The following is a 19023-nucleotide window of genomic DNA, read 5'->3' on the forward strand; positions in this document are numbered from 1 at the left end:
TCAGCAATTTCAACTAGGACAGTCTGAAATTATTTTAAATTCAACAATTTAAACTAGAACAGTTGTAAAGGATATAAAATTCAGCAATTTCAGCTAGAACAGTCTGAAAGGATTTAAAATCAGCAATTTCAACTGGAACAGTCTGAAAGGATTTAAATTCAGCCATTTCAACTAGGACAGTCTGAAAGGATATAAAATTTAGCAATTTCAACTGGAACAGTCTGAAAGGATTTTAAAATCAACAATTTCAGCTAGAACAGTCTGAAAGTATTTAAATTTAGCAATTTCAACTGGAACAGTCTGAAAGGAATTTGAATTCAGCAATTTCAACTAGAATAGTCTGAAAAGATTTTAAGTTCAGTAATTTCAACTGGAACAGTCTGAAAGTATTTAAATTCAGCAATTTCAACTAGAACAGTGTAAACAAGGTCCAGCACCTCGGTGGTGTCTTCTGAAGGTGCTTGGTGAGAAGTTCCTCCTGCTGCTTCCTCTCAGCACTTTTATTCTCTTTCCCAAGTCATTCCTTTAATTCTTTTGAAAGGATTTCATTCTCTGGATGAGGAAACCCTGACAGAACCCACGGATCTGACAAGAAAATGAAAATGTGGATCCAGCTGGTCCTGTGCTCTCCGTGCTGCTCCCCAATCTTCACCTGGTGGCTGCCAGGCCATCCACAAGATGAATTTTTGTGTCTCAAAAAATAACCTTACACTGAAGGCCCTTCCAGTTCAAGACAATCAGTTAATTTAAAAAATAATAATGTGCAGGGAACAGGGGGAAAAAGCAACAGTCTAAAAAATAAATATGTAGAAATCAAGGGGAATAAGGAGAGAGGAGCCTGTAAAGCTTAAAAATAATCAGGACAGACACACAAAAAGTTCATTCAAGTGGTGAAAGAAATGAGGTGAAAGAGCAGTTTATATTATATTTAAAAAATTAAAGTCTTTGGTAGCAATGAATTCTTCAGATTTTTACAGTACTTGTATTCTAAAAATAATTCTCTGTTATCCATGTAAGTATATTTTATAATTTATTCCCTAGTGTCGTTTATTACTGAAACATAGAAAAGCCAAAGAGAAGCACTCGGATAGAGAAATGAAAAAACTCAGAGAGAGATGAAAAAAACCCAGAAAGAGATGAAAAAAATCTCAGAAAGAGATGAAAAAATGTCAGAAAGAGAAGAAAAAAACGTCAGAAAGAGATGAAAAAAATGTCCGAAAAAAATGAAAAAAATGTCAGGAAAAACCAGAATAATGTTCAGTCTGGAGCCGCTTTGTGTGCCTGCTGCTGTGCTCACATAATCCCAAATTTTCCAGCCTGGAAGCTGCTCTTGGCCTGGGCTGAGGCGTTTTTGGGCTGGGCGGGCGGGTCCAGGCTGGAGTAGCGGATCTGGAACCCCCCCGCGGTCACCGAGGCGTCCGTCAGGAACTTCAGCGTCATCACGTTCCCTGTGCAGGGAAAAAGCAAAATTATGGGATGGGGTGGCAAAAAAATGGGGGGTTTCACAGGGATTTGGGGGGGGTTTTAATTTTTTTGAGATCTATTTTTTGGGGGTTTTAAGGTTTTTTTAGATTTTTATGGGGTTTTAAGTTTTTCAGACATATTTTTGCGGGGTTTACTTATTTTCAGAAAAATTGTCGGGGTTTTTATGTTTTTTCAGACACCTTTTTTGGGGTTTTAAGTTTTTTTAGGGAACACTTGGCTCTAATTAGGCTGATTTAAATTTATTTCAAAGCAATTAATTGGCTTTTTGATTTCCCACAAAGAGTGCAAACAAGTTACCTGTGCTGATGATGTCATCTGGCAACTCATCTCCACAAAACCTGGAAAAAAAGGAAATGATGATTGTGATGTAATTGATAAATGATAATAAATAATATATAATACTAGATATTATATATAATATATAGTATACTATATCTTATATATTATATAGTAAAATATAAACTATAAATTATATTGTGAAATATATATTATGATATACTATACATTAGATATTATATATTATATAGTATACTATATCATAGATATATATAGTATAATATATATTATATATTACAGTATAATATATATTCTATTATATATAATATATATAATTTTGTATATAATATATATAATACATATATAAAATTATATATAATAATGTATAATATATAAAATAAATAGATAATAATAAATTAAATTAAATTATATATTATATATTATATATTATATATTATATATTATATATTATAATATATGTAATGTGTATATTGTATATATATGTATGTATAATGTATATATAATATTTCTAATTATAATATAATATATGTGTATAATATATACAGTATATATTATTCTGTATATTATATATTATATGTATACTATAGTATACTATATACTATATACATTTTATACTTTATACTTTATAGAATAGCTGATATATGATACATTAAATAATAAATATAATATATAGTATATATCATAGTAATATATAATATGTTATATATTCTATCATATATATTCTATATATTGTATATTAGATCCCATATATTATATATCTTATATATTACATATACTATATAGTATATAATATATAGTATATTATATATACTATATTATATATATGTTATATGTTATATGTTATATGTTATATGTTATATGTTATATGTTATATATATTATTTTTATTACATTTATCACATAAATGTTAAAATTGATAACTTTTAATCAGCATTCTCCTGAAGGGGGGGCACAAATTACCCATAAATTTCCCTGTGAGCTCTGCCTTACCTGCCCACAAAGCCGTTGACGTCGTCGTAGCTGTCGTAGACCTCCAGGAAGTCAGCCAGGCAGGCAGTGTCCTCCTCCACGTCAAACTCCAGGAACTGCAGGTGGATCCTCTGCCCGTACCTGACGCGGATGTGCCAGTAGCACACCTGCTCGTTCTCGTACTCGTTCGGGTAGCCCGGAGACTTGAAAACGTGCTTGGAATCCGTGAAGACTCCGCCGCACTCCTTTCCTAAGGGGGAGATAAAAGCAGGGAGAGTTGGAGCTTTAATTCTGGCCACGGTTTGGATCTCCGGGCACTTGGAGCTGGAGATCTCCAGGGAATCACAGAGGGATATCCAGAGAGACAAAGCTTCTTCTGGATCTCCGGGCACTTGGAGCTGGAGATCTCCAGGGAATCACAGAGGGATATCCAGAGAAACAAAGCTTCTTCTGGATCTCCGGGCACTTGGAGCTGGAGATCTCCAGGGAATCACAGAGGGATATCCAGAGAGACAAAGCTTCTTGTGGACAGGCTTAGCAGCTGCTCTGCAGGCCAAACAACTGAGTTAGCAGAAGAAGAAATGGATAAAATACGAATTTATCCACAGCACGGAAGAAAGCAAGGCCGTTAGCATGGAAACTGATAAAATAGATACAGAAGGGATATTTGCAGCCTTAGTGAGCAGCTTTCATGCCTTAAAAATTTGTTGTAAACTCCTGCCAATTAATTATTGACATTAATTGCTTTGTACCAATGAAACACAATAAGCTACTGCTTTGTCCAGTGAATACAATGAGCTGGTTTGATGTAACTAATGACTTGGTGAATCCTGTCACCATCTGTCAGAGCTGGGGCAGTTATCCTCTGCTCATGGGGCAGTTTTCTTTATCTCTCCCACAGCCAATCCTCCCTCCAGGAGATCTCTGCTGTTCATGGGCCATTAATTATTAATTATCTTCTGCTCATGGCCAGTGAGTGTCCCTGCATGGCTGATACAATTCCATCATCCCATGGGAGATGCTCTGCCCAGGGGAGGAGCCAAGCATTCCTGCCTGGATACAATCTGAGCTTTGGAACAACAGAAACAGCCTTTGCCCCCTGCATTCCCAGAGGAGCAGCTTTCTTCTCACTGCATTCCCAGAGGAGCAGCTTTCTTCTCACTGCATTCCCAGAGGAGCAGCTTTCTTCTTCCCTGCATTCCCAGAGGAGCAGCTTTCTCCTCCCCTGCATTCCCAGAGGAACAGCTTTCTCCTGCCCTGCATTCCCAGAGGAGCAGCTTTCTTCTCCCCTGCATTCCCAGAGGAGCAGCTTTCTCCTGCCCTGCATTCCCAGAGGAACAGCTTTCTTCTCCCCTGCATTCCCAGAGGAATTCCAGGCCCATCTCCAGCAGCCCTGGAGCTCCAGAGGAAAACTCCCCCCTTGTGCAGGATCCCTGCTCCAGCAGAAGCACAGCTGGCCCTGCAGGAGGGCTGAGCCACCATGGAATGGCACTGCTGCCACCACCCTGACCCACAGGGGGTCAGCATGTTCTGACTCTATCAATGCTTCTTTTTTTTTTTTTTTTTATTTGTACTATTGCATTTGTATTTTTATTTTCCCTAATAAAGAACTGTTCTTCCTATTCCCATATCATTACCTGAGAGCCCCTTAATTTCAAAATTACAATAATTCAGAGGGAGGGGTTTGCATTTTCCATTTCAGGGGAGGCTCTGCCTTCCTTAGCAGACACCTGGCTTTTCAAACCTAGACACCTAGATTTTGGAAGGAGATATTTTGGAAGCAAGAGGCGTGATCCAAACCTCACTGAATGCACAGGAAAAGTTTTCATTGCCTTGAGTGGGTTTGGGACCAGAGCTGTTTTAAGTGAAAGGCATTTGGGATTTCTGGCTCTCTCAATCTTTACAGCTGTACTTGCAAGTCACGCTGACACTCACATTCATCCCTTCTTCTTCAAAAACCCCTTGCAAGCGTGTCTCAAACAAAAACCAGCTCGTGATCACAGACCTGCTGTTGTACTCCTGCTGTTCCTGCTGCTCCACATTCCCTTTGGGATAAAACCACTCCTGCTTTGATCCAGGGGCTGTTTGGGCTTTGCCAGCTCCCTGCCAGTGGGGCTGACCAAACTGGGAATTCCTGCCTGAATTTAGGATTTATCCCAGTTCAGAGCTGGGGAGAGGGAGGTGCTGTGTCAGGATATTCAGGGCACAGGGATCAGGAGCACTAAAATGGATGAACCCCATGAACCCCCTGAGTGTGTACATTGTCCACGAGCCCGGAACTTCCCAGCTCAGCTCCACTCCAGCACCTGCAGAGCTCAGGGGCTGCACACAAAAAACACCTGGAGCTGCTGGAGAGAGCCCAGAGGAGCCACGGAGCTGCTGCGGGGCTGGAGCCCCTCTGGAGCCAGGCTGGGAGAGCTGGGAATGTTCCCCTGGAGAAGGGAAGGCTCCAGGGAGAGCTCAGAGCCCCTGGCAGGGCCTGGAGGGGCTCCAGGAGAGCTGGAGAGGGACTGGGGACAAGGATGGAGGGACAGGAGCCGGGGAATGGCTCCCAGTGCCAGAGGGCAGGGATGGATGGGAGATTGGGTACTGGGAATTCCTGGCTGGGCTGGAATTGCCAGAGCAGCTGTGGCTGCCCCTGGATCCCTGGCAGTGCCCGAGGCCAGGCTGGAGCAGCCTGGCACAGTGGGAGGTGTCCCTGCCATGGTGGCAGGGGTGGCACTGGATGGGCTCTAAGGTCCCTTCCAACCCAACCCATTCCATCATTCCATGATCACTGCTAGGTGGAATGAACACTTTAAACACTCCACAAGTTCCTCTTGCCCTCTTTGGCCTCCTGGAGCAGAGCACAGGCTCCGTTCTGTCAGGGATTTGTCCCTGTCCCTGCAGCTGCTTGTGTCCCGCCTGCAAACAGCCCAGCCAGGCTCCCCAGCCCCTGAGCACCAGTCCCTGCGGGTTCAGCCTCGTGGCTCTGCAGTTTTGGCAGCTCTGGTTTCCTTTTGAGCTCCGACCAAACTGCGCAGCAGCTCCCCGTGGCCCAGAGCAGACAAAGGAACCGTCCCACGCCGAAATTCCGAGGGCAGGAGTCTCCCTGCAGCTCGGTGTGAGTGTGTGGAACATCTGGGAGGCCCCCACCCCACGGAGCTATTCGGTGAGCATAAACAAGCCCTGGGAGCACAAACAAAATGTGCACAGCTGTGCAGACGTCATGGCTCTGCCAGGCCAGGGAGCAGCAGCAGGGCCAGGCTGAGCTTTGCTGCCCTTCCTGGTGCCACCTCTGCCCTGTCCCCTGCTGGGTGAAGGGACACCAAGCCACCAGTGGCCACGCGGGTGTTGCTGTCACCTGCAGAGCAGCGTGCAGGGGTTGGGGGCATGTCTCTGCTGGGGTTCTTGTCAGTCCTGTTGGAACTCTGATCTGCTCTGGAGATGCACTTTTCCTCCTCTAATTACACACAGAGCACCGCTGGGAGCTGGTGGGAGTTTCTCCCAGAGAATCACAGAGTCACAGGATGGTTTGGATGGAAAGGGACATTAAAACTCATCCCATCCACCCCTGCCTTGGCAGGGACACCTCCCACTGTCCCAGGCTGCTCCAAGCCCCATCCAGCCTGGCCTTGGGCACTGCCAGGGATCCAGGGGCACCCTGTGCCAGGCCCTCCCACCCTCCCAGGGAACAATTCCTCCTAGCAATTCCTCCCAGTTCCTCCCTAGCACAATCCTCCTAAGAATGCCAGTCCCAGGCAGGGCATTCATTTTCAGAGCTGTTCCATCTCAGACCAAAAAAAGATGGTTTAACCCTAAATTTAGCCTGTTGCAGGCAGAATACCTCTGATTATGGGCAGAAGGCCCTCAGATTATTCAGATAAATTGTGGACTAAATGCAAAAGAGGACAGAAGAGGACAGAAGGCAGCCCTGTGGTTGCTCCTCACCGTTGGGGTTGTAGCAGTAGGCGTCCCATCTCTCGCTCCTGTTGAGGCGAATTCCATAATCAACAATCCCAGTCTTGCCAAAGCCACAGTTGGCTCCAGCTTTTACTATGGGATAGCCAACTCTGCCCTTGGCCATCCAGCCAGCAGCACACACGTGGAAACCTGCAGCAGAGGGCAAAGGAGTCAGAAAGTGATCAGTCCTGGGCTGCTCTTATTGCACAAAGTCTTACTCAGTGTAATTGTAATTGTGTAATTGGCCTGATAGAAATTGAGCTACACGGGGAACAGGACGTTGAGAGGATAATTTTAAGTTCAGAGGGTAAAACTGAATTGTGTTCTCCACAATGTGATTACTGCTTCTTCATCTGAAGCCCCAAATCAAATGCAGATGGACTGCACAGTCAGGTTTAAGTGCTCTACCAGCACTTGTAATCAAATTATCCATCAGATGAGCTTTCCAAGGGTGTTCTCTGTGTCCCTTTTGAAGTCAGACAAATTTACTCAATCCCATCTCAAGGGTTCTCAGCATTGAGTTCTAAAAATAAATAAAATACTGCAGGCAGCTAAAATCCCCAAGCATTTGCTTAAAACACTTTCAATTCAAATTTAAATACCTGAAATGCCTCAAGGATTTCTTGCCAAACAGAAAGATCCCCTTAATGCATTTTGTGGCTGAGAACCCAACACCAATAGCCAAAGAATGCAATGTTGCAGAGACTCATCCAATGTTTTCATGGAGAGGAGCTGGAACATATTTGTGGCATCTTAGGGCTCGGAGCTCCTCAGAAGAAACAAAAGTACCCTTTTCACATGTGCTGGTGCTGGGAGCCAGCTTCTGACTCAACAGCAGAGTGAAAAAAAAATGTCTGGAGTGGAGCATATTTTCCATTGTTTTCCCAGTGCTCTGAATGAATGAAGAACTTCTTAGGAATCAGCTGGAAATGCAGGAGAGCCCTCACTCAGCTCCACTTTGCACTCCAAGCACAGAACTCATTCCCTTGCAGACAAAATATATTTATGGAAATAAAAGTGGTTGGAGCAAGTCCAGAGGAGGTCAGGGAGATGCTCCCAGGGCTGGAGCCAGGCTGGGAGAGCTGGGAATGTTCCCCTGGAGAAGGGAAGGCTCCAGGGAGAGCTCAGAGCCCCTGGCAGGGCCTGGAGGGGCTCCAGAAGAGCTGGAGAGGGACTGGGGACAAGGCCTGGAGGGACAGGAGCCAGGGAATGGCTCCCACTGCCAGAGGGCAGGGATGGATGGGAGATTGGGAACTGGGAATTCCTGGCTGGGAGGGCGGGCAGGCCCTGGCACAAAGGAGCTCTGGAGTGAGTCCTGAGGAGGCCACGGAGATGCTCCAAGGACTGGAGATTCTCTCTGGAGACAAAATGCAGCGAAATAATTGCTCCAAAGATCTCCTTTTCTTACCCCTCCCTGCCTTCTCCCCATGGTGTCTCCCAGATCCTGATGCTGGACCAGAGCAGCACATGGAACTGTGGATGGTGTCTGGAGAGGGAAAGGCTCCAGGGAGAGCTCAGAGCCCCTGGCAGGGCCTGGAGGGGCTCCAGGAGAGCTGGAGAGGGACTGGGGACAAGGCCTGGAGGGACGGGAGCCAGGGAATGGCTGCCACTGCCAGAGGGCAGGGATGGATGGGAGATTGGGATATTGGGCAGGGATTCCTGGCTGGGAGGGTGGGGACATCCTGGCACTCATCCTGCTCCTTACCAAAAACCCGCGGAGTTTCCAAAGAGCCCCAGCGCTCAGCACAGAAACGACAACACGCCCCCAGCCCCCCTCAGAAGGAGCCCCGTGAGGAGCCCTGCGTTTCTCCAGACCTATTTTCCGAGCTGCCTCCAGCTGCTGGAGCGTGGCCAGGTGTCCTCCCTCGTACTCGCACACGGCGCGCGCCTCGGCGAAGGTCAGCCGGTACTTGCCGGAGCGCGCCTCGCGGTGGTACACCCCGGCCGCCCGCTCTGCAGGGGGACAGGGCACAAAGGGTCAGCTCTCACCCGCCCCAGCAGCTCCCACAGCCCCGCAGGGCAGCCTGCTCCTCAGGAAAACCGCTCAGGCTCCGCCAGCGTGGCTCAAGGATGCAGCCCCACGTTTCTCTTCACGGAGAAAAGCGAGGCACGGTTCTTCCCCAGAATATTTCTGGGTTTCACGTTCTCTGGAGCTCAGAGAAGGGAAAAACAATTCTTGTCGTTTGCTGTGCCCGTGTTTGTGCAAAAGCAGGATGCAGTATGGGGATTGTTTACCCAGAGTGATGGTGTTTTGTTTCCTTGGCCTCTCAGGGCCAAGAGCGTGTGTGTCGGGACTGTCGGGGACAGTCACGAGATTCTGTGCAGTGTGAGCAGGGTTGAGTGCTTGGCAGGTTCAGTTTTAGATGTATAGAATAATAAAGTATAATAAAGTAATTAATTAGCCTTCTGATATCGATGGAGTCCTCCTCATCATCCCTCCATCATCAGGGCCTTCTCAGCACAGCGATAGAGGGACTCTTTCATTCCCAGTTTGTCCCATGTTCAACAGTCACTGATGGGATGGTCTCCTTGAGTTAGGTCTTAAGAGTGCTTGGAGAAATAGATCACACTTGAGATGGCTCAGCTACTTCAGATGGCATAAAATTAGCAGGATGGTTTCTGTGGTAGTGTTGGAAACAGAAAAGTTTTAATAATGGCAAAATAACAAAGCTCTTCACAGAGAAAACCTGAGCTAGGGGCAAGAGGCTCTTGTGCCCCACAAAATTGATTAGTTCTTTTGTTCTTTTTCTAGTGAATTGCTTAGGCAAGACTTTTTGGCTTCTGTCTAATTAGCTACCCTTGAGTTGGAAGTGAAGTCCCTAAAGTCTTCTGAAGTGGCTTTTTACCTAACAGAGGAGAAAAACTTCAGGGCTTTTTTCCTTTCTAAAGAGACAAAAGGTAATTTAGTCACTCCATCAACAGAGGGCACATTCCTACACGTCACTGGTTACAGACACGAGTTTAGCTGGTGACCCTGGCAAACTTCTGGCATCCAACAGCTTCTGTTGTTCCCTTTGCATGAAGAGCTACCACTCTCGGGTCATTTGGAAGCTGGTACTCCCTTCATTTGATTTTTCACTAGTTCCTAAACTGCAGGAGAGAATGTCGTTCCTTGAGAAGATGTAAAAAGTTTAATGAAGGACGATAGGAGACAAGGGTCATGGAGCAAAGGTTATTGCAGCCAGGTGCACCTTGGCACTCAGCTGTGGCAGCAGCTCTCTGGCCACAGAGGGAAACACACAACTTCCCAGGGATTGTCATGGGAAAGGCTGTGAGGAGATCAGAGAGAAGAATGAGAAACAGAATCACAGAATCACACAATTTCCATGTTGGAAGAGACCTTTAAGATCATCGAGTCCAACCCACGTTCTAACACCTCAACTGGATCATGGCACCAAGTGCCACATCCAGTCTGTTTTTAAATACATCCAGGGATGGTGACTCCACCACCTCCCTGGGCAGATGATTCCAGTATTTGACCACTCTTTCTGTGAAAAACTTCCTCCTCAATTCCAGCCTGGATCTCCCTTGGCGCAGCCTGAGACTGTGTCCTCTTGTTCTGTCTGTTGTTTTCCGGAGAAAGAGACCGACCCCAGCTCAGCACAGCCACCCTTCAGGAGGCTGCAGAGAGTGACAAGGTCACCTCTGAGTCTCCTTTTCTCCAGGCTGAACACCCCCAGCTCCCTCAGCCGTTCTTCACACGGCTCGTGTTCCCAGCCCCTCTCCAGCCTCGCTGCTCTCCTCTGGACACGCTCGAGCCTCTCAACATCCCCCCTAAACTGAGGGCCCAGAGCTGGGCACAGCTCTCGAGGTGTGGCCTCACCATTCCTCCTCTGGATGCTCTCCAGTGTCTCAATATCCCTCCTGAACTGAGGGGCCAGGGCTGGGCACAGCACTCGATGTGTGGCCTCACCATTCCTCCTCTGGATGCTCTCCAGTGTCTCAGTGTCCCTCCTGAACTGAGGGGCCAGAGCTGGGCACAGCACTCGAGGTGTGCCCTCACCAGAGCCGAGTACAGGGCAGAGTGACCTCCCTGCTCCTGCTGGCCACACCATTCCTGATCCAGGCCAGGATGCCACTGGCCTTCTTGGCCACCTGGGCACACTGCTGGCTCGTGTTCAGACGACTGTCACCAGCACCCCCAGGTCCCTTTCCACCTGAGCACTGTCCAGCCAACAATTCTTACCCTAACCTGGTGTTGAACACGTGGAATGTGGTATGGACATTGTTTACCAAAGGGTGGTTTCTTAATTAACCAATGGTTAGTAAAGGACCAATGAGGTCCACGTGTAGTGAACTAGGGTAGAAAAGAGCAATGGGATTCTTAATAAAGAATATAATCCACCTTCTGTAGTACAGGGAGTCTGTGTCAATTATTCCCTGGCCAGTGGTCTTTGCTGTCACACTCAGCCAAGACTGCTTTGTTATTTTTGGGGATATTTCTTAAATAGTTTTCTTACTACATCAGCTTGTTGTATATTCATAGACTCTTATTGGTAGTAAACTTTCTTCCTAAACTAGTTTATATGTTCTAAGAATTGTTCAGTGTGCTTCTTTTTGGGGTCTGGTTGTTTTAGAGTATGTGTATTTTTTGGTTGTGGTTTTGGTTTATTTTTATCACCTCTAATTTCTGAGCCTTGGTCTGCACTGCCTTCAGACAGTGAGTGCTGATAGTTGGCAGATTTGTAGTAGGTGTCTTTTTATATGTTCATTGGATGTTATTTTATCTAAGTAGGTATTTGAACACAAGCATAGCCACTTTTCTACTATGTCTAAGCTTAATCAACAACAGAAATAAAAACTGTGTCTTTATAACAAAGTTACTTTCACATTACACATATGCAATCTATTTGAATATTTACAAAAAGCCAGTATTTTAATAATTTAAAGCCAATACTTTAATTTCACCTGTAAAAGAGGTGAAGAGGAATTTCCAGGTGAGGAGGAAATGTTCAGCTGTGCCACGCAGGGAGTGTCAGGAAAGCTCAGCCCTGCAGACCCCACAGGGGTGTGTGTGACACCCCAGGGGATGTGTGTGACCCACAGGGGTGGATGTGTGTGACACCTCCAGATTTTAGCTTTTCTATTCTTCATGTATTTGCAAGCCTGCAGTTCTTTGGTGTGGAACTCCAAACTCCGTGTCCAGGATCAGCTGCTGTTCTCCCATTTTGTCAGACAAACCATTTCTCTCCAGGCCTGGCAATCAAGGACACCTCAGGCCCTGAGAGATGAAAACAAAAGGGAGTTGGGGGCAGCAAACTTGGGGTAAATTTCTTCACTACCTGAAGCTGTAATTGGAACATTAACCCCCAATGTGCAAATGGACCAAACTTATAAAACCCCTGAGCCATCATCCGCTTTTGGGTGTAGCCCCTGGGGGGCTTTTTCTGCCTTAAATGTACCTGAAGGCCCTTCAATAAATAAACTGCTTTTTATTCCCTTAATTCTGTCTGGCCTCTGTTTTTAGGTAGCCCAAAAAGGGGTGTGTGTGACCCCCAAAGGGATGTGTGACCCCCAAAGGGATGTGTGACAGCCAGAGTTAGGATTTGGGGTGGGAGAAGTTTAGGCCAGAGCCAGTCAGTGCTTGGAGAGTTTGGGAGGAACAGAAAGTCAACAAGAGCTGGGGAGGCTCCCCTGGGATGCTGCAGGGGCAGAGGTTTGGGAACAGTTTGGAGCCAGCATCCCCAGCCCTGTGTGTCCTGTCTGACTCAGGGAAGCTCCTCCTGGATCCCTATCACAGCATCCTTCTGGCTGGAACTCCCACAGCCTCTGGAAGATGAATCAGAGCTTTGTTTTGAATCTCCAGAGAAGTGAAATCACAGCTACTTGGATAGAGGAGAGGCAGAAATTAAAGGGGGGGAAAATGTCAAATAAAAATATCTGAGCGTGTGTCACAAAGGGCAGGACCAGAACAATTCCTGGCTGACATTTCTGCTGCACGGAAAATTAAAGCAATTTCTTCATTATTTTTTTACTCTGCCGTGGCGATTCCGAGCTAAAACAGCTTTCCAAGGAAACCTAGAAACTGGCAGGGCTGCTCCAAGCTTTACAATCTTTGCGTGTTGCACTTGTCTGGTGCCATATGTATGGAAATCTGTCCCAGCAGCAACCTGCACGTCTCATCTCAAGGGTTTTTTGTTTAGGTCTCACTTACATTCAGCAGAATCTGAGAGGAATGGCTGTTTGCAGCTCTGCCCAGCCAACGTGGCTGAGGAAAGATGGAAAGCAGGCAGCACTTTTTAAAGTAGTTACTTGCAGCAGAAAAATAAGGAATGTGTTTTCTGGGGACACGCTTGGGGTCGGTGCTTTTGGCTGGGCCAGGGGAGGTTTTTAAAAAAGCCACAGAGTTGTGGGTGGGAATGGTGAGAGCCCTTAACAGACACAGGGTGGGGTTTGTGCCCAGAGAAATAAATTATATTGCTGACAGCAGTCTGAGGAGAGGGAGAGCCTCCTTCTGCAGCATCCCTGGGAATGTCACTGGCATGGGACAACAGATCCTCCATGGAAAAATCTTCCTGAAGGAGCCTGACAACCCACAGCCGGGGGATTGTGGCATGTTCTGGTACAAAAACTCCTTTTAAATTAAGAATTTATTCACAGGAGTTCATTCATGAGGTCTGATTTTTAAATATCCTGTGAAAGGAGCAACATCCTTAACCAAAGATGGATCTTTGCCGGGATAATTCAATTTGACACAATAGGTCACGTACATGGATCTCTAATTCTTGAGGCTCAGGGATGCCTTGGGAAGGTGAGGAAGCCACTGTTCCCATGCCTCCACCAGAATCCAGAGATGACTTGGGGATGATCCCATAAAAGTGCCCGCTACAGCTTCTGGAATATCTTTTGGGATTGGCCAAACACCCACTGGCACACCAACCAAACAGGTGGGAAATGGTTTCTTGGGGGCTGTGTTGGACAAACACTTGGTATCTAAGCCTGAAGCATTAGCCAAAGTCACCCAAACGTTTGGTTCAGGTTGGCAACCTGGCAAACCTGCATGGCTAAAAGCAAGCAGAGCCAAAAAGCAGAAGCACAACTTTGGGTTTCTTCACAGGAAGTATTAATTTTCAGTCACTCAGCAGTCTGTCAAGGCTGAGCCCATGAGAAATCAAGATAAATCAGCTCAGTGTGTGTGTGCAGAGCTGGGAATGTGGGGTTGGGAATGCAGGGCTGGGGAATCCCCGAGTCCCCCAGGAGCCAGCTCAGTGCCCGGCCTGCCTGCATGCTCTGTAAATATTTTTATTTTAACTGGAAGTTGGTATTTACAGGTGCAGATGATAAAAAAGCTGATACTTTGCTCGAGGTATAAATTGTGTTTTTATTCTTTCTTGTTGGGTTATGCCCTTTTCTCACTCAAAAGCTTTTTAAAAACCTTTTTTCTATTTTTAGTCTCATGAGAAGGGTGAGACGACCCAGATGTTAGAATTCAGGTTATTACAATTAGAAGCTAACTACTTTTTAATTACAATACACTCTAAGCATAATTTAATTTTCCAGAAATCCATTTCCCACGTTTCTCAGATGACAGTTTTAAAAGTTGGGATGATTTTTTCCCCACGTTTATCAGATTGGGGAAGGGTCTGCAGAAGGCAACAAGAAATGGTCCTGGAAATGTCTGAGGCACAGAAAATGGTGTTGATTTTCTTAGAGAATTCAACACATCAGTGATTTTAAAGCACAGTGTGAGGGACAAGGACTAGGGACAAAAGCTCTGAAGAATTCCTGAAAGTTTTTAATTTAATTTTTTTAATTTCTGAAAGTTTTTCATTACACAAGAGTTTGTTCTTAGTTCTGAGCATGACAAACATCAATCATTGGCCTGGAAGCCTGGAATCCTCATTATTGATCCTCGCAGAGCCCAGGGAAGGGGGTTGGAAACCACTCATTGTATTCCCTGAGCTCTCAGAGCTGCCACTAAAATCTCACCATTTTCAGTTGGTTTTTTTCACCTGGCAGTGTTATTTTCAGATCTCATCTAATCTTATCTAAAGGTATCTCCCCTCACTTACTGCTGCAATGTCACCATGGACAGGCAGCAGGTTTTCCAGAATATTTGTAAGAATTTCAGACTCTCTGCACTGACCTGAGGCCCTGGAGAAGCTTCCAAAATGGAATGACAGAACTGGGATTGTGGGGGTGGAGTTTGGATAGAAGTGTGTGACATCAGAGGGGGAGAAACTTAGAGTTTAAGGGTTTAGAATATAGTAATGGATATAGAGCAAGGTGGAGGGTTTAGGGTGGAGGCTGGTCCTTGTTCTCCTCCTTCTCCTTCTCCTTCTCCTTCTCCTTCTCCTTCTCCTTCTCCTTCTCCTTCTCCTTCTCCTTCTCCTTCTCCTTCTCCTTCTCCTTCTCCTTCTCCTTCTCCTTCTCCTTCTCCTTCTCCTTCTCCTTCTCCTTCTCCTTCTCCTTCTCCTTCTCCTTCTCCTCCATGGGTTTGGGTGGTTTTGTGTAATTGGATAAAAAGTCCCCGTTTCAGGACATGAGTGGTTGGTTATTGGGTTAAATTGACAATAATTGAGGTGTCATTTCTGAATTGGGCAGTTGATCCTTCAAAGGCCTTGCAGAGAGAGAGCCAGGGCTCCATTTGAGTGTGTCAGAGTGCAGTGCTGCAGAGCTCAGGGTTTGTGAGACTGTGACAGAGATAAGCACTAACAAACACCTGAGTCCCAACAAGAAACACCAACTCACACATTTAACCCCAGCCTTGGCAGGAAAGAAGCAAAAGAATGGACATCTCTCTCTGGGGAGATCAGCCCTTCACAGAGTCTGGCGGGCTGAAAGCAGCAGCAGCAGCACCACCCTGTGAGGAGCAACCAGCTCCATCCCTTTTATTCCTCTGCAACATGACAAAACTGCCTTTGGGTAAAAAGAGACCACACGCACTGCTCTGGGAGCTGCTGCTGGCTCTGGGGGTCTGTCCCACTCACTGGGACAGTGACACTGCACTCCCCGGCAGAACATCCTAATTAATTGATGGGGTCTTGCTCTGGCAGTGCTCCCCCCTCCCTCCTTCGTTCCAGGGAAATAATCTCAGCATCAAGCTCAGAGCCAGGTCAGAGCAGGGTTCACTCCTCCTGTGCACACTCATGGCTCTGGGTGTGCTCCCATCCCCACATTCTCGGGAATTGCTGCTCATGGAGGTGAGCTCAGGCCCTGCAGGAAATGTTGATCTTTCTGGCAGGCGCAAGCACGTGCCACAGGGCCGTGGGTTCCGCTTCCCAAAATGCCTCCTTGGAGCCCAGGGACAGCAGGATCCTGCCAGGACAGTGACCCTCAGCTCTCCCACAGCAGCAGGAGGGGGTGAAGAGCAGCCAGCCTCTGCTGCACGAACACAGGCAGCACGAAATTTGGCCAGTCAGGTACCTGGAAGATGCGTGAGACCCATGCTAAATGCTGAATTAAGAGGAATATTTCACTTTTAAGCAGAGGGTGGCCACGTAGAGCTCCTGGCAGGGGCCTCTGCTGCTCGGAGAACTTCACCAAACGGGGTCGGTGCAGCCCCTAAACCCCCCTGAGACAGGGAGTGGGAATGGGAAAGGAATTGGGATTGGGAACAGAGGGCAGCAGCTGTCCTGGAAAACCCCACAGTGCTGGGAACTGGCCCTGGAGTGAGCCCAGGAGCACATCTGGGCAAGGCTGTGCCAACCCCCACAGCTGGCAGTACAGCCCTGCTCACAACGGGCTGGTGGCAAAAGGGAGCAGCAGCAGAATGCCAGTGCACCAGGAACACATCCCCAAGGATGAGGGGTTTGGGGGACGAGGGGCAAGAGGGGCTTTGTGACAAGGAAAAAGGTAAAAGGAAAAAGGTAAAAGTGAAAGGTAAAAGGTAAAAGGAAGATTTACAGAGTGACAGCAATTTAAGATTTATATATATATATATATATATATATATATATATATATATGTGTATATATATATGTATATATGTATATATATTTTAAAAAGAGAAATATATTAAATACATTATATATTACATATTACACATTATATTTTATATTATATAATAATATAGAATATATACTATATGATATGATTATGATATATATGATATATAACATAATATATAATATATCTAATAAATACATAATCTATATATAATTAATATATAATATATTATATGTAACATAATGTATAATATGTAATATATAATATATTCTATAATATATAATATAATGTATAATGTATAATGTATAATGTATAATGTATAATGTATAATATAATATAAGATAATGTAATGTATAATATAATATAATATATAATATATAATATATAACTTATAACCTATATAGCATATAATATAGTATAATTATATATAAAAATATATAGGTATATTTGCTAAGGGTTTGTGGAGGAAAAAGGTAAAAGGGAAATTTTCCTGAATTTTGGGTTTAGTTCTTTATCAGAAGAGGAGAAAAGCAAAGCTCGGATGTCACTGGGCACCCCCAGCTTTTATTCGAGCACAGGGAGGCTGAGGTTGGGGTGACTTCCTTTACTATTCAAGTCATTTTATTTAAAATGCAAAGAAGCATGAATGGGTGGCTGTGAATTTACCAGTTTTATCCTCATTTATATACAGAGTCCCTGAATTCCACTGGTGAGTGAATTACCTGCACTCTGAGGTTCACTTCAGTAGTGTTTTTGCTGCACTCACACAAGATGGTGCATTTCTGTTTTGGTTTGTTTACTTAGAGGAAGCCATCAGGTTTTTTACCCCCTGCTTTATTTTTATTTACTCTCGGGGTAAATGCTTAGAGGTGTCGCCAAACAGAATTTTATGATGCATTCCAATTAGCACACAGTTGCCCCATTTTAAAGCATTTAAAAAGATTTTTCCTTCCATTTGCCTTCAATTCATGAAGCTGCTCAAACGATGGCTGTTATCCCAAATTTCTGAAGAGCAGAGGTGGAGCCTGGAGCTGCCAAGCTGCTCTTTCCTGGAGCCCTCCCTCCCCACCTGAGGAATTGTGAGGCAGAGCCCGAGGTTCGGGGATGGAAAGAGGAGCCTTTAAAAACGTGCAGCCAAATGGAAAAAGATCCTTTCTGTGCCTCATCTGTGCTCCTGGTGCTCTGCAGGCTCCTCTGAGAGGGGCTGGAGCCCCGCGGTGGTGGCTCAGGAGACACCTGAGCACTGCCAGCTCCAGGGATTCCTGGAGATCCTCAGGGAAATACACACCATTCTACAGGGCATGGAGGATTTGGGAAGCGTTTGTCTGGAAAGCAGAGCACTGCCTTGATTTTGGCATCCTCTGGCAGGCTCCAGCCTGAGTTAGCCCTGTGCTGTAATGGATAATTACGAGGAGCTATAAAAGAGCCCTCAGAGCTCTTGAGACCCTCTGGGGGTACCAGAATCCCTTCCCACAGCATTTCTGTCTTGCCCTTTTGAAATCTTCCCCAAATGACGTGAAGAGCCCAACCATCCCCATTTCTGCACCCTTCCAGAGTGCCAGGAAATGTTATCACTGTTTTTTCCAGATCATTTAGTTTCACATGCAGGACCCCAGGCATGGGAAGTATGCTCATGCAGAAAGTAATTCATTCCTTTGGCAAATGTTTCTTTTCAGGCTCGTTTTCCCTCAAAACAAAGCCACTGTTATTTAATGAATGCAGTTTTCACCCTACCTCCCGCTGCAGGAAAACACACTCAGATGAAATGTTCTATAATTGCATTTTAAATAAATAAATCCCTTCTCCTGCAGCTCAGTGAAACTGCACAAATAGTAAGCCTGTAAAAAGGCACAGTCGCCATTCAGATAAAGCGATTTCAGTGAATTTCAGTGCAGATAAATATTGACACCCAGGCACAGCTGAGCTCCGTGCTGCTGGCTGCTCATCCTCGCCCTGCTGGGCAAACACGGGATGGGTGCCGAGCGGGTATTTCTTACCTAGCCAGATGGAGTTGTGCAGCACGCCGTCCCTGAAGCCCCAGGCTCCAGCCTGGCCACACAGCAGGGCAGAGAAGAGCAGCAGTGCCATCATCTCGGGGCAGCAGTGAGGGCCGGCAGCGTCCCCTGCTCTCCGCTCTGCCTCCGCGCTGCCCCAGCCTCCCGCAACATCTGGGAGCCAGATCTTAAATAGAGAGCTCAGCCGTGAGGTCACGGGGCTGCTCCAATTGTGCTGCTGCGCTTCTTACCCAACCTCTGTGGTGGCCGCAGTGACTCACGGCTGGCTCTGCTCCTTCCCAGCCCGGCCAAGAATCCATCCCGTCCCGTCCCGTCCCGTCCCGTCCCATCCCGTCCCTCAGTGCTGCAGCACACACGGACACTGCCCCAGCCCCGCTCTGCTCGTTCCCCAGCACTCGCTGCCTCCAAATGCCACACAATAAAACCAG

The 19023-nt window shown here is 46.1% G+C and overlaps 1 protein-coding gene across 1 annotated transcript; it reads right to left on the reverse strand.

Annotated features, from left to right (window-relative positions):
• Nucleotides 1–356: 356 nt before the first annotated feature.
• On the reverse strand, nucleotides 357–18680 carry TNFAIP6 (TNF alpha induced protein 6). The gene is made up of 6 exons (XM_038142659.1): nucleotides 18578–18680; nucleotides 8508–8645; nucleotides 6681–6842; nucleotides 2772–3000; nucleotides 1783–1823; nucleotides 357–1448 (listed from the first exon to the last, which is right to left on the reverse strand). The coding sequence occupies exons 1-6, from the start codon at nucleotides 18669–18671 to the stop codon at nucleotides 1294–1296; spliced, it is 819 nt and encodes a 272-aa protein (XP_037998587.1). The 5' UTR covers nucleotides 18672–18680; the 3' UTR covers nucleotides 357–1293.
• Nucleotides 18681–19023: the final 343 nt, after the last annotated feature.

This window comes from Motacilla alba, chromosome 7 (genome assembly GCF_015832195.1).
Source record: "Motacilla alba alba isolate MOTALB_02 chromosome 7, Motacilla_alba_V1.0_pri, whole genome shotgun sequence".
NCBI lineage: Eukaryota > Metazoa > Chordata > Aves > Passeriformes > Motacillidae > Motacilla > Motacilla alba.

Excerpts from the sequence above, each read along its gene's own strand:
- TNFAIP6 (XM_038142659.1), bottom strand. The coding sequence starts at position 18,671 with ATGATGGCACTGCTGCTCTTCTCTGCCCTGCTGTGTGGCCAGGCTGGA. Across the intron at positions 8,646-18,577 it reads GCACAACTCCATCTGGCTAG|AGCGGGCGGCCGGGGTGTAC; the intron begins GTAAGAAATACC and ends GTCCCCCTGCAG. Across the intron at positions 3,001-6,680 it reads CTACTGCTACAACCCCAACG|GAAAGGAGTGCGGCGGAGTC; the intron begins GTGAGGAGCAAC and ends TCTCCCCCTTAG.